At 48.1% G+C, this 14687-nt stretch overlaps 7 protein-coding genes across 7 annotated transcripts; 3 read left to right on the top strand and 4 right to left on the bottom strand.

The window, feature by feature from the left end:
• Positions 1 to 244: 244 nt before the first annotated feature.
• On the top strand, positions 245 to 1537 carry Aud_006929 (SIR2 family NAD-dependent protein deacylase; the record flags this gene model as incomplete). Its single annotated transcript, XM_043291826.1, has 1 exon — positions 245 to 1537. One exon carries the CDS (start codon positions 245 to 247, stop codon positions 1535 to 1537), a length of 1293 nt encoding a protein of 430 aa, XP_043147761.1.
• Positions 1538 to 6017: 4480 nt separating this feature from the next.
• Aud_006930 (uncharacterized protein) lies at positions 6018 to 6992 on the top strand (the record flags this gene model as incomplete). The annotated part of the gene is made up of 2 exons (XM_043291827.1): positions 6018 to 6526; positions 6590 to 6992. The coding sequence occupies 2 exons, from the start codon at positions 6018 to 6020 to the stop codon at positions 6990 to 6992; spliced, it is 912 nt and encodes a 303-aa protein (XP_043147762.1).
• Positions 6993 to 7950: 958 nt separating this feature from the next.
• Aud_006931 (uncharacterized protein) lies at positions 7951 to 8241 on the bottom strand (the record flags this gene model as incomplete). Its single annotated transcript, XM_043291828.1, has 1 exon — positions 7951 to 8241. One exon carries the CDS (start codon positions 8239 to 8241, stop codon positions 7951 to 7953), a length of 291 nt encoding a protein of 96 aa, XP_043147763.1.
• A 1261-nt stretch (positions 8242 to 9502) lies between these two features.
• Positions 9503 to 10087, top strand: Aud_006932 (uncharacterized protein; the record flags this gene model as incomplete). Its single annotated transcript, XM_043291829.1, has 1 exon — positions 9503 to 10087. One exon carries the CDS (start codon positions 9503 to 9505, stop codon positions 10085 to 10087), a length of 585 nt encoding a protein of 194 aa, XP_043147764.1.
• A 72-nt stretch (positions 10088 to 10159) lies between these two features.
• Positions 10160 to 10877, bottom strand: Aud_006933 (uncharacterized protein; the record flags this gene model as incomplete). Its single annotated transcript, XM_043291830.1, has 3 exons — positions 10160 to 10316; positions 10371 to 10730; positions 10780 to 10877. 3 exons carry the CDS (start codon positions 10875 to 10877, stop codon positions 10160 to 10162), a joined length of 615 nt encoding a protein of 204 aa, XP_043147765.1.
• Positions 10878 to 11550: 673 nt separating this feature from the next.
• Aud_006934 (NAD-dependent epimerase/dehydratase family protein) lies at positions 11551 to 12798 on the bottom strand (the record flags this gene model as incomplete). The annotated part of the gene is made up of 1 exon (XM_043291831.1): positions 11551 to 12798. One exon carries the CDS (start codon positions 12796 to 12798, stop codon positions 11551 to 11553), a length of 1248 nt encoding a protein of 415 aa, XP_043147766.1.
• Positions 12799 to 13475: 677 nt separating this feature from the next.
• Positions 13476 to 14419, bottom strand: Aud_006935 (spherulation-specific family 4 protein; the record flags this gene model as incomplete). The annotated part of the gene is made up of 3 exons (XM_043291832.1): positions 13476 to 13787; positions 13902 to 14250; positions 14340 to 14419. 3 exons carry the CDS (start codon positions 14417 to 14419, stop codon positions 13476 to 13478), a joined length of 741 nt encoding a protein of 246 aa, XP_043147767.1.
• Positions 14420 to 14687: the final 268 nt, after the last annotated feature.

Genomic DNA, 14687 nt, shown 5'->3' on the forward strand with positions numbered 1-14687 from the left:
GATTTCCGGTAAGCTGTCAAAAGATCTAACAGCAGTATGGTCTCACGCAGTCTCTCCGCCTGCCGTACCAGCAGGGCCCAGCAACTTCCAGGCACAATGGACGCAATTGCTTGCTAATTTCGATCCAAACCTTCTTGCCGATCTGAGACGACGCGAACCCTCAGCCCATTCGCTCTATGAGATTGAAACAACTATCAACGGGCTTTGCAGACTTGTTCAGAGGGTTCACCACTTGAACAGTCAAATGGGACGCGCTATCGTCAATGTCGATGCGACTCAAGAACGCGCGAGACAGTTTGTGGCCAACACTTCCGAGGCGACTATGGAGATGAGAAGGGAACTTGGTTGGAATGTTCGAGAATTCGACATTTCTCTTCTTCGCAAGATACGGCGCTCTTCGGCGCTCTCGCTCGTGCTTGGGGCTGGCGCGTCGATGGCGGCCCCTTGCAATGCTCCAAGCTGGCCAGCACTAGTGGAGGGTCTGCTGCGCCAGACAATTGACAGAGTCATGGAGCTTTGGCTTCCCAAGCCTCAGGACTTGGAGAAGCTGCCTCCTGAGGCTCCACGAGGGCTTGTCAATGAGAGGTTCATCTCCAGGGACCCAGTAGAGAGTGCAGGCTCCAACTGGACACCTACCTTTGCCTACAGTCATACCGGTGAGAATGGTGTTCAGCGGAAGTTTACGATTGGCTATTACAGAGAATCAGCAAAAAGATACCATGCTGACGAAGAGATGACCGCAGTCGAAGTTCTGCAGCGTATTAAAGAGGCCCAGAGGAATGATCAATCAGTTAATGCTGATATTTTGATGCGCGGCGCTGATGTTTGTCATGATCTTTGCGGACAACGACTGTTTACCCTTATGACAGCTATGCTCTACAAGGGAGATAGGATGCCGAGCGAGACGCATCGCGCGATCGCAAGATTAGCACGGAGTCAGTTTGTTGCCGAAAGGGAGGACCACTTTATGGGCTGGGACGGCATCATCACATATAACTACGATGATTTCATGGAGCAAGCACTTTCAGATCTACAGATTCCCAGCACGGCAATTGCGATGCGTGGAGACGAAATAGCAGGTGATCCGAACTCCTTCGCGAGATCAGTCGGGCCAGGTGGGCTATACCTCCCAGTGTACCATCCGCATGGGTATACACCGAAAAGACCATTCCTTATAACAACAGTACCATACGTCTTCGCCACAAGTGGCTATCAGTCGCAATATGGGCAGTCCGTCTCAAAGGTCCTAGAACGCTTCAAGTCTGACTACCTGGAGAACCCTGTTCACGTGGCCATGTATGTTGGGTGTTCATTCTCAGACAACTACATGAATCAGTTGCTTCAAGATGCCTTTGAAAAGTGGCCTGGCAGATATCATTATGCGCTGTTGCCGTGGCCAGGTGGTTTGGCCGACGATCAGGAACCCTCTGGTCAAGAGATTGAGCAGCGGTCTGGACAATACCTCGCTATGGGGATCCGCCCCATCTGGTTAAGGAATTTTGGAGAGATACCGCACATTATCTCGCAGCTTGAGTAGGAGCATGGCTAAAGCTCAGGCCAAGTGTTGGATTGGTATCTTCATCGACAGCACGGCTTTCTAAATAACGATACCAATTAGCCCCTGGGTGCATCTTGAACCGAGTCAGCCGGGGTAACCGCCCATGCAATCAAGACATATAGTGATTGGTGCATTGTTGGGGCCCCGTTTTCTAGTTCTTACTTTAGTTTAGTCTTTATCTTCCTGTTATTGCTTATATATCAAGTGTTTTTGCTAGTCCCCAGAAACCCAAGCCACTTGTGACGGTCCTATCCCGCTGCATTGATAGAGTTAACCACATGGCCAAAAAGGCACTGTAGAAGACCCGCAGCGGAACTATCATGATATAGTAAGGGCAGAGGACATTACACCACTCGTTTTCTTTTGTTCTAGGATCGATTACTGGCCCCACTTAGTATTCGCTGAATATTGGCGATCGCTCCAGGAACTGATGGCCAGATTCAACCGGTTCAACCACAACATGTAATCCACGTTAGCAGCGTGATTCAACATATTGAAACCCTGAGTAACACTTTTCTCCCTAATCATCAGCGACGTTGCTCATTCATAGCGAGACAACTCAAGCGTTCCGTGACAAATTCTTGTAGAGAACCTGTGCTAGGTCGACTCCTCCCAAGATGGAGGACGGGGCCCTTTTGCTCATTCTGTACCATGCATGTCTTTTTGCTGTGGATTTGTTGGTTTCCTTTTTGCCCTTGAGCTTCCATTCTTTCAGCAAGCTGGCGAGTATTACCTTAGTCAAATGTACAACACGCTGGGCCTTTAAGACTAGGAGGAGTGTTCATCATGGTTGAACAATGCCAACTGATGTATGATTTCAAAGTGTTGAACCATGTCGATTACATTGATAACCTATCACGGTTGAGCTATGCAGCTGACTGAAGCAGCCATCTCAAAGCGGCGGCCAGTACTATTTGGTGGTACTACAGGCGACTCTGAGCCTTAAGAGCTGCGCGAGTGTTCATCGTGGTTGAAAAGTCTTGATGGTTCAGGGTTCAACATGTTGAACATGCCGCTTTAAAGTGGTTGAACTGGTTGAACGTGGCTGTTGGTTCGCGATCGTTGATTTTAAGGGCTTCAGCGAGTACCAAGTGGGCCTGGGAGCCAATCGGAGACTGTTTTCCCCGGTTTTCGAAGAAAACAAGACGAAGCATCGTACTCATGTTGAAACATGTTTGCGATATTCATGTAATCATCCTTGAGGACATCAAGAGGCTGGCGAATGGAACGCGAAGCGAGGTCAAGTGCAGCTGGACCACTGCAGAGGTCATCGTTCACACTATACAGGCGTCGCCGAAGTTCCGCTCCACCACCCTCACTCCTTTGTTCTTGGTATTTTCTTTATATTGTACAGTTCCTGTGCATCACAAACTAGTCTGGCTGATGATTCATTCTGATTTGAGGGACTTTCTCATCCGCTATCTCGTTTCGCGTTCAGAAACGGAGTCGGCCGTGCTCTTTGGACTGAGGCACGCAAAAGACAAAAAGTTATCAATAAATGACTGCTCCTGCAACTCAAGTTAGGTTGTTTCATACAATTAGGGAAAGATACGTAGAAGCGGACGGCTCACACTCATGTCTATATGTAATTTTATTACCCTTGGATGACTGGGAGTAGTCAAAGTGATAACAGTGTCAACGCCAAGTAACTAACGTAATCCACCACCGAGCCGGTCAACACCCCCGAGCCGGTCACCCCTCATCCGATTTCGACGCATTCAAACGTTTGAAGCTATCCAAATCAACCAGAATAATAGATTTTTATTAGATCTAGCTAGTACGGCGTTTGGGGCAGCTAGATCTAGTATGCCCAATAATAAAGCAATTAGAACACCTCAGTAGAGCGCATTTTGGTGGTTCTAAATATAAACACACAGCATCAATAGATGTCCCCCCAGCCTCATTATCTTACTTTATTCTTGCCTAGATAAGATCCCTAGCTTTCTGAATAGAGAGTCCTTCATTAGGAGTTATCTAGTGTCTAGATTACTTCCTTTTCTGCTTCTCTTTCTCATTTACTAAGTGTAGATCATGATTCTTCTTTGCAAGAAGGGCAGCGCTATAAAGAGTAATCTCACAGCCCTTAATAAGCTATTCTAATACTCATTTTAAAGGTAAAGATGGACTCTGAGATCCACACTTAAGAAGCTTCTTAATTAAGGAGGCTTGCTTGCCTAATTACTAGATATTATAAGGTATTATAAGTGTAGAATTTAAAGATTAACTCCCTGGAATCAGGGGGGTATCAAGGCAAATATAAAGCTGATTAAGTACCCTTACTAGATTAAAAGGAATAATTCTATCTGCTAGGAGGCCATTCTTGATATTCCCAGGCTTAAATATATTACTATAAGCTTTTGGATAAGCCTTAAGAAAATCTAGTTTATCAATAGAGTTATATCCTAAGTGCATCCTTTGCTTAATAAGGCCTCCATAAGCACACTTTAATAGGCTAAAACAACCAATATCTAGTGGTTATAGGAGATAAGAAGAATAAGGAGGTATATAGATAGTGATAATATCATTATCCTTATAGGCTTTATTAAAAGCAGGTGTTAGATGGCTCCCATGGCTGTCTAATATAAGCAAGCAATATCATCTAATTATATATAATGTTATTATAGGAATAAAGACTTTTTAAAGCCATTAAAGGCCTATCTCATCTATTATCCATCTATTCTTACTAACCTTAATCCACTAATTAGATGGTAAGGCATAGTCTTAATATTATCTCTCTATATAAACCTTCCCTTTGAAGATTATACAGGTAGGGATAGACCAGCTATTTATATTAATACACTCAATAGTTATAACCTACTCATGATTGCCTGGCTGTAAAATATAAGGTTTCCCAGGCATATTAGATCTAGTAACTACCTTAGTAGTTATAATTAGACCCATTGCAAAGCCTATTTTATTAAAATTAAAGATATCTGTTGGTGAGAGCTATAATTCTTACCACTATAACCAGTGTCCATATTGGACATGACTTCTAGATTGATCTGCTATGGTTGATCATTGATCATATCCATGGTTCTAACGGCCATGGATTCATCGATAATCACTAATTTCAACCATTAGCGAATAGTGATCTAATCTATGAGACCACCTGGCTATGAGATCATTCAATATTCGAATGGCCTATGCTAGAAGGAATTGCCTATAAATACACCCTTGAAATCACCCTATAGCTAGTTAATAAAAAAACTAAGGAAAAAAGACATTAAGCTAAGGTATCCTTAGCTATTTTCCTTCTACTATTCTATTCTATTCTACTACTATTCCTCCTATTCTTCCTATTCTTCCTTTATATCTAGGCAAGCTATCTATTCCCCTTTGCATTCGTGAAATTTCCTTTGTCATTTATATACTATTTCACTATTTCTACTCACAGGTAGATTATAGATACCTAAAGACTATAGATCTAAATAGTTTAATAATTCTTACCTTCTCACTTTCCACTTCTTAAGGCTAAAAGACACAGGATAATTAGATAATTAAATAAATAGGTTAGATAAACCACTATAAATATTAAATCTATATACCTACTAAATTCTACTGGTCATGTGCACCCAAATAGGTTATCCATACCTATATGGGTTGGGTATCATCCATCCATATCCATGCGGATTGGATTAGGGTCAACCCCTATCCAACCCAAAGTGCGGATTGGGCGGGTTGGATATGGATTTGCGGATTGGGTCAGCCAGTCTAGTGACTCCCACTCCGCCCATACTCAAGCTGTCCACTTCCGGGCAGAAGATCATCCCTATAATCAGCTACGTAAAGACATCTATGTAGTCTCTCCGCGTGAGACCAAAGCTGGTCCCATCGATAGCTGTCCTGGAAAATATGGGGGTTGGCTTTCTACCGTCCTCTGCAGCCTGTGCTATCGGCATTGAGTGGTAGTAAAACCTAATTATTCCCGAACTGCGGCCTATGGGGACGACGCCGTTGAAATCGCAGGTGGAGTCAAGGACAAGATTTTGTGTCAGCCAGGTCAAACATCACGCCCCATGAACTGGCTTGCGATGCTGGGGCTTGTGTTGCGCACAGAATGTCAGTGAGACGATGGTGCGAGGTCCTGGAGCCAGCTAGTCCCTTTATACGGCTGATGTGGTGGATAATGTACTAGGGTGGGGTTCTAACAGCTGGGTAAACATTCTAGTCGATCTCGGGGGTGGGCGTCTTGCTGATCCGATACTGCTCAGGAAATATACCATGATAGCCACAGCGGAGGCTTCGTTGCTGTCCATTAGCTTTGTGCTCTATGCCACTTTTAAGTGTCTGTGTTGGTGAGACTGATGGCTGATCCACCGTACCAAGGCTAAGGCCCTATCACCTTTATCTCCGATATCGCCAGATTATTACTAGATCAACCCCGTGTTTCCCCTCTCTCCAAGCTCCTTCTGTTCACATTCCATCTTGGTCCTAAGAGATAAATCCAAAAGACACAAACATGTCATTCTATCCTCCCGGCTGGGACTACGAGCGCGTAATGAACTGCCGCGACGAGGACTTCGCCTCCCTCACCGAGGAACAACACATAACTCTATTAAATGGTCTCAAGGAAGCAGGGTTGTACCAAGCTTTCGCAGACAAAATACACCAAAGATTCAAGGAATCCCTGGAAGCCCAACGACTAGCCGAAGAAGCCACAAAAACAGAGGAGCAGAAACTAGCCGATCGCGAAATCAGGGCTCCCTACATCAACACCCTGAAGAATGTCTTCAAGTTCGAGCCGGAATGGTCGGAATGGGGTTTCGTGGTCTTTCGCGCGACTGCCTACGGGCCTGAGCATGAGGCGAAGTGGGCGGAGTTTCGCCGGCGCTGGGACCAGATCATTGAGGAGGAGCATGCCGATCAGCGCGGTTTTCATCCCAAGTCGGATCGGGCGATTGAACTGCTGCGGTTTCGGTGGGAGGAGGATCCTGCGTTGGACGGGGCGTCGCCGGTTGAGGTTTCTCGGTAGGTGGTCTGGTCCCTACCTAATAGGTTATTTCTTTATGTTCTCTGTTCTAACGGGAATAGGCGTTTCGACGAAATGTGGAGGGATCTTCCCACTGGACTCGCCACGTCGGCCTGTCTCATGGTGACACCCGAGGCTTTGGAGTCGGTCCTCAAATCACCTCTACCTTCTTCAGCACCCCTGAAGGATCGCAAGAAGATTCCTTTTGTGGTTGCAGTCTCCAGGGTAGCGCACTATCCACGCCCGGAGCTCACGCCTGCCGAAGAAGCCGAGGATGTCTTTGGTCGAGATTTCAAAGGATACTTTAAAGTTGCGGTTGAGAGGCTTTTGAGCAATTTCTACCTCTTGGTCGCTCGGGATCTCATGGACCTCCCTCGGCTGACGGTTCGCATGCAACATGACAAGGATATCTGGTGCGATGCGTACCGGGGAGGAATACACTACTATGTGGAGGAGTCCGGTTGATTAAGAGACCTTCCGTCCTTTTTCAGTCACTTTTTTGGGGACAATAGCTGGAACGATTATACACAAAAAGGCGATACTTGTCAGTTTGCCTCCTTCAACCAGATCATTTCCCCTTGTTTTGTCGAAGCCATCAATCCGGAAATCGCCGCCAAATGCACCAATCTAAAACTGGGTGTTTATTACTGTGTGCTTCAGACGGAGAATTGGAAGGCCAGAATAATTCACGCAGTCGTCCCGGTCCCTCAGTGAGCTTTGATGCTTCCGCAACCGCATCGGATTTGCCAGGGACTCCCGCATTTTATGTGAATTTTTGCGAAATTGCTTCTGCGCCTTCTCGACGTCGAAGGCTGTCTTCTCCTGGCTCCGGCGGAGATCGTCCCACTCTTTGTCGCCGTGTGGCCGTGGCTCGCATTTGTGGCCTCGCTTGGTGCGTGCCACGCAGTTTCGGCCTCTCGCGTCTTGGAGGCACGGCCGGTCATAGAGATAGCTGCATGATGACCTTTGCCTCATAGATGTAAAAAGAGTTCCCTAGGTCTATAAGAGCTACTAAGCTTGCATTAGAGTAAAATAACATCTAGGGATCGGCCGCCAACACAAGAGATTAGAGGTTTTGTTTCTTCTCTAACAAGATTGAGAACCTTTGTTGCATGATATAACATTGTTGCTAAACCCGATGATCTGATTCCTCCAACCTTATAATAAGGACAATCAGTCACGTTTGCGTCAAGGGATAAGAGAATCAGTTGCATGGTGCTAATAGAAAACTGTCCGTGGTATTACTAGTCTCTTCTTTCCTCCAGGTGTATCCTCCCGACGGCGCACGATCTCTCATATATTGATACCCAAGTATTGCAATGACGACATAGACTTGGGCAGGTATCGCACTCTAACAACATTCAGCACATCCATATAATACCTTCCAACACCAACAGAGGAGGTGGATAACACCTTTGATCCTTCATTTTTTAGTAACGTTTTCTTGGGTCTGTTCCTCCGGCAGCTGTTCTAGCTCTTCTGCCTCTTCCACATCTGAGTCTTCCATTTCTGTTTCGTATGCTTTCAGGTGCTCCGGGATCTCCTCATACTTTGCGTCACGGTCGTAGAGTTCCTCCAGTTGTTGGGTGATTTCCTCTGGAACATCATAGTTGATGCGGAATAGATGGCCATCCAGGCACAGGACATCTGGCGCGACAGATGGCATGTCCGGGGCTTCATCCCCGGGTTGGGGCAAGGTGACTTCTGTGGCCATCGCGAGGGTTATTTTTTGGTGGTTAGAGATATAATAACTGTCTTCTGGCATATCAGATCTTGTTTTACTCTCCAGGCTCAAAATCTGTGATGGATCCTGTTTGTGGGGAATAAAGGGTAGGATGGGTTGATAGGACAGAGCAAATCTATCAGCTACAGTAAGCAATCAATGCAACCATCAGCCAACATACATGTGATACGGTCTGTTTTAGGCAAGAAAGTAAGTAATAACAAGCTAACGCTAACTAACTAGTAAAAGAAATTTTCTATTGGCTGAGTATAATCTATCGTTCATATCCCGTGGTATCCTGGAACAAATAGGCCCAAAGAACAAATAGGCCCAAATTACTGTCTAACAGAAACATCCTTTGCACAGTCAAGTCAAATTGGATTGTGACAACAGGCACACCTCAACCTTGAATTGCGTGCCGCGCAGTGTTTGCATCTATCTGGGTACAGGTGCACTATAATTTAGCGATTCTCTATGGACGTGATGACAATGGACAGCGCGATTTCGTGGTTAGTCCTACCCGGCCTTGACGAACAAGACAACCATGAATTTTGCCGTTGTTCCTTGTTTGGTTGTTCCCAGCCGATAAGCCTGCCAGCTTGGCCAGCCCGCCCATTGCGATGTCTACCAGGGCTCTTAAATCGATTGCTCTATTCCAACCTCGTGGACGCGGGGAGTTAACACCAGTCTCCAAAGGACATGGATGGCATGAGTAGCAACTAAAAGTTGCTACTTGATCCTCAACAGGTTGGCTCTTTACCCTCTACACCTGCAAGGCCATTAAACCGTCCCTGCGGCAAGTTGTAGTACCCATCAGTCGCCTACACTGGTGAAGAACTTAAGACCCATCAGCCCTTACTCTCGCTCGATTTAAGTTGAACTTGGAGAATTTTCTGACAATGCAGCGCTAGAAGATCTTGGCTTGAAGGGCACCATTGACTATCCCAAAGACAGTAATTTATGTACATCCCACCCATGGGCCAAGGCGCTGTCAGGCAGTGCAAGAATACGGGAAAAGGGATGATCAGTTCTTGGCACCGCAGCAGGATGCACAATAATTACTCTTTTGGGTTAGCGTAGAATGCACCATCGCCGAAAATGGTATACCATCAGGTCATAGCCACGGGCATGATCAAGCGCATGGTAAAAGAAATCACCATGATAATGTATATATACAGGTTGCAGCATTTTCAAAAGGCCCAACTGAAAATTCAGTTCAGCGAACAGCTCCAATAACATAACCAAACAAGTCATGGACAAAATATTCTCCAGCAAAAGCAAATCAGCCCAGCCAGTCTGGACCTTCACCATCGACAGCTCGGGAGAAACAATCTCCTGCTCAGGCAGATCAGTCTTCCAGCTTACCACCCAAAAATCAGAGCCACATCTTACCATCTCGCGTCTCCCACCGCCGGGACCATGGTCTCCAGCTCCCACCCCCATCGGAACCTGCACCGTCCACAAGTTCCCCTCTAGCAAGGTGGACGTCACTCTTCACGGCCACGAATTCCTGCTCAAGCGCGACTTCCTCAAAAGCGATAACCACCACTTCGATTATCCGCCGCTAGGGCACTTCAAATGGAAGCCTGATGCATGGGGAGGGAGTAAACTGGAGTTGTTTGATAACGAGCGGCGCCTGTTGGCAAGATACAACAAGAAGGTGTCTTTGAAAGGGCAGGGTCAGCAGATTGAAGTGTTAATCCAGGGGGATGAGCGGTTCGTGGAAATGGTGGTTGTGACGGCGTTGGCGATGAGGCATTATATTGAGGTGGAGAATAAGGATATTAAGAAGGTGACGAAGATTCTTGATGGTGTGGGAGAAGTTATGGGGGGTTAGTGTGAAGAACTCAACCATTATATACAGCGTTAATAAATGTATCAAGTATAGGCCATTAATAAAAACATCAGCCTACGTCTTCAAATATACGTCCTTCATGCCCTTGGCCACATGAGGATTCTCCACCAGTCGATTATGCCAAGTCGTCAACTCGGGGAATCGCTCAAGATCCAGGTTCACCTCGCTGGCACGGGCAACATACGGGAGGATAACCAAATCCGCCAATGTACTAAATTAGCTTGTCAGCACGCTGCATACGGTTGACGGTAGCCAACAGACATACCACTTCTTGCCCACCAGGTACGGACTCCGCGCCTTTTGCAAATGCTCCTCGAGATGCAGATACAGCCGCAGCGCCTTACGCGTGAACGACTGCTCGGCATTATCGCCGTGAATCGTCTTGCTCGGGAACGCAACCCAGTTATTCACCTCCTCGGCTTCCTTGGACCCCTCTTTGTACGAAAAGTGGCGGTCGGGGTCGTATTTGGTGAGAAGGTAGCGGGCGATATCGGTCAAGCCAGATACACCGGCCTTTTTGCCTTCGCGGGTGACGTCAAAGAGGATAGGGAGACTGGTGTACGCGCTTGCATCGTCGTGTTTGATGTCTTTGACGCTGTGGACGAGGTGGATGCAACGCGGTTGTCTGTGTTGTTAGTACTGAGCGACTGTGGAGGGAGTAGGGTACAGCATACCCGATAAGCTCAACCAGCATGGCGATGGTGGCACCCTCTTTGGTCCGTGGTGAGGCGTAGAGGGCGATGCGCCCTCTCTGCTCGTCGAAGACGTTCATTGCGATAGCTCTGGCGGGATAGGTGATCGGAAAGGCGAAGATGACTGCAAAACAAGAAAAGTGAGAGATTGTACCTAGGAGGCAACAGCGCAAAAGGATAGATAAGCTTTAGGAGCAACACGTGCGCATGCAGCGAGCATTCCTAAGTTATCCAAAGTCGACTGAATTAGGCAACCCATCAGGCCATCTTGCGGAGGCAGCCAATCACAGTGGAGACACGGGAACGTGCCCAAGCCAATCCCCGGATTTCTTGGTACGCTATGACTAGTGGCATATCAATTGGCCAACCAGGCGTTCTTTTACTGCGGAAATACTCATAGTACACTCAATATTGGGGCCTCTCAATGGTCAAATACATGTGAACTAGGGAGGAGGGGTAATATGGTGGGGTAGTTATAAATGACGTCATACATCATGCTGCCATCATCCACAGCACAATGTCATTCACTTTGATGAGAGCATTCTATATAAGTATATAACACTTTAAGCAGTCACATTTTAATGTTACGTACCAGGACACACAGATACAAATCAGATAGCAGTAGGGGTTTGGGGGTATAAATCATGAGGTAGCAATACAAATATATATATTGCTATGCGCTTAATATAAAATAACTCCACATGAGCACATGATATTAGTGAATGATGAATCTATCTTGAAATTACCCCCTTATTACTCCTGCAGATAAGCCCATAAATCCTCACAAGCATCCCTCAACGACTTCTCCGTCGTCCATCCCAGCTCAACCGCTGCCCGCTCCGCACTGGCAACACACGACCCAACATCCCCCGCTCTCCTGCCCACCACCTGTCTCGCAATCGCCCGCCCGGACACATCTTCCAGGGTCTGTACCAGCTCCAACACCGAATGACCACACCCCGTCCCGAGGTTAAATGTGCGAAACCCGTCCCGCACGCGGCCCTCCCGCGCCGCAGCCAACGCAGCCGTGTGGCCCCGCGCCACGTCCGTGACGTGGATGAAATCCCGGATCGGGGTGCCGTCAGGCGTGTCCCAGTCACTTCCGTAGATGAGGAGCTCATCTCGCTTCCCGGCGAGGATGTCCACGAGGGCAGGGACGAGGTTTGACGGATTGATTTTTGGGTCTTCGCCTAGGAGGCCTGACGCATCGCAGCCGATTGGGTTGAAGTACCGCAGGGCGACGGTGGTCCAGGCGGGGTTTGCGCGGGCCAGGTCGGCGAGGACGGCTTCGCCGAAGAGCTTGGTGCGGCCGTAGGGGTTTGTGATTTGGGAGATGTTGCTTTCGGACGGGTGAGACGCAGCGAACTGGTCGAGTTCCGGTTGATGCGTGCACTCCTCTTCGCGGAGGATGGGGCGGTTCTCGGCTAGTTTGCCGTAGACGTTTGCCGACGAGGAAAAGATGAAGGTGGTAATGCGATACTGATCCAGCAGGACGAGGAGGTCCACGAGCCCGTTGATGTTGTTGCGATAGTACTTGAGCGGGGTGCGGATGCTCTCTTCGACCTGTTTGAAGGCGGCAAAGTGGATGACTCCGATGATGCTCGACTGCCGTGTGGACAGGTCAAGCTGGTACGCATGGAGGAGATTCCTCATGGCGGACGTGTCGCGGTAGTCGACATCGTACAGCGTCGCCTTCGGACAGCGGCCATCCGTCCCGTCAAAGTGCAGTTTCGCGGCCAGCAGGATCCGGGAAAAGACATGCCGGTAGCTGTTACTCAGGTCATCGACGATGAGGACATTGTATCCCGCTTTCATCAGCTCCAGACAGGTATGGCTGCCGATGAATCCGAGGCCTCCAGTGACAAGGACATACTCATCGCCATCGCTGACCGGTGTCAATGATTCAAAGAGCCCGTCCGTCTCGCTGTCTGGCGTGGGAACTTCAGAAAAGAGCCGGGGAGAAGCAGATGGGCTTCTTTCAGAATGCGAACTTGAAGCCATACTGCAGGGGCAGGTATACTGTATCACGGCCAAAGCAAACGAGCGACTTACTACAGCTTAGACGCTCATCGCAGGAGGCCCATCCCGGACAATAAGTTCACTAGATGGCAAGTCATCCTCGTCATGATCGTGGCATCCAACGCTTCCATGACTTCACGTCGATGATACTATTTTCATCCAAGCTGGACTTCTGGACATCCTAGCCGAGACATGGCTGGTATTGGGTATGTCTGGCTTTGACTCTAAGTCATACGATACATACCGTACATACTCCGTACATTACATGCTGAGGGTTTCATACGAGGAATACACTTTGTCTTATCGCGTCGTCATTATTTGCTACTAATGCCACCGTCATGGTCTGTGCAGCCAGCAGTCAGCATATGCGCTGGCGGTGCCAAGTAGGCAACTACGGAAAGCCCACGCCATATCAATGAGGCGTTTTGTGGATGTCTCACCGTTATCGACCAATTATCACACCGCAAGAAAAAGATAGAGCCCAAAAGTGAGACCCAGCGATTCACTGTGGCGCTCAGCCCATTGTGGCTTCTCATTAGTGCGGTGCTAAGTTTGGCACCAGTGACAGCTAAACTGCGCAAGAATGACAGGTCGATTTCGATCCCTGCCCAGCCTCGACCCAGGCCTAGACCACTACACCCTAGATACACCGATGCGACTTATTCCATCAGCGCGTGCATCAATCCCTCCCAACTGGTTGGTCCAAATCGCTCATAGAAATCGCCCTCCACCTCCGTGACAAACAGATAAGCCGCGCGATCGCGCAATTCGCGCACCAAGCCCGCCAGCCCGCCCACTGGCACCGCATTGATCATGTACCCGCATCGGCTCCGATCATAAGGCAATTCGGCGAGTCGATGCTGCACCTCGTCCGAACTGTATCTCTCATACGGCTCTTCACAGGTCAGAATCAGATCCGGACAGGTGTCGGCCAACCCGGCATCGGGCGGTGTGCCAGGATTATGGACGACCTGCATCAGTCAGCCAGGCAACTCAACTCAATTCAACCCAGTCCCACGGAAAGTGAAAAGCAAAAACACAAAAACTAAAAAAAGAAAAAAACACAAAAAAAAAAAAAAACTTACCATCCGGTCGCGCAGAATCCCATCATGACTCTTGATATACTTTGTACAAGCGAGCAGGTACGCCTCTCTCTCCTCAGAATAATGGTTGGGTGTTTCGTCGAGTAGAATCCCACCCAGTCCTAGACCCTCAGAGGCTGACCAGCTAGCGTACCGATCGATCTCCTCGTAGACATCTTCCAGAGGCTTATCGCAGTAGTGGATACGAATGTAGCCAACAGTGTAGACGTTGGGAAAGGCGTTCAGCTTGGGGACCTCGCGGGCGTAATCTTTGTTCGGCGAGGGGAGGTCGCCTGGTCCGCTGTTGGGGTTGACGACCACCAGAAAGTCTAGATCGGGGTGGGCGGCGATACTGAGGAAGTCAATAAACAGTTCCGTATTGTACCTCGTATGATACCTGTCCAGATTGACTCTACAAATTAGAGGATTGGTGCAACTCACGCGTCGTATAGTGGGGCCCATGTCGTGGTTGACACCGGATAAATGTACAACGGGACGAGAACTCCTGATTTTGGGGGCATTGTGCCGATGGGATAAGATTGGGTAAGATGGCGAAATGATGGCGATTATTCGATCAGATCGGGTCAAATGTTTAGTGCAAAACGATAGAACGATGAATGCTGAATAGGTGCTTTGATTGACAGGGGCGAGGAAGCAGGAACCACCCACTGCGACCGCACATGGTCTATCTATCTATCTATCTATCTACTCAACTAGTCTACAAGGCTACGACTAGGAGATAGCCTAGCGCTGACGAGATGCAGAGATGTAGCCATGTGGCGCCGTTGA

Source organism: Aspergillus udagawae, assembly GCF_001078395.1.
Source record: "Aspergillus udagawae IFM 46973 DNA, scaffold_5, whole genome shotgun sequence".
NCBI classification, from domain to species: domain Eukaryota; kingdom Fungi; phylum Ascomycota; class Eurotiomycetes; order Eurotiales; family Aspergillaceae; genus Aspergillus; species Aspergillus udagawae.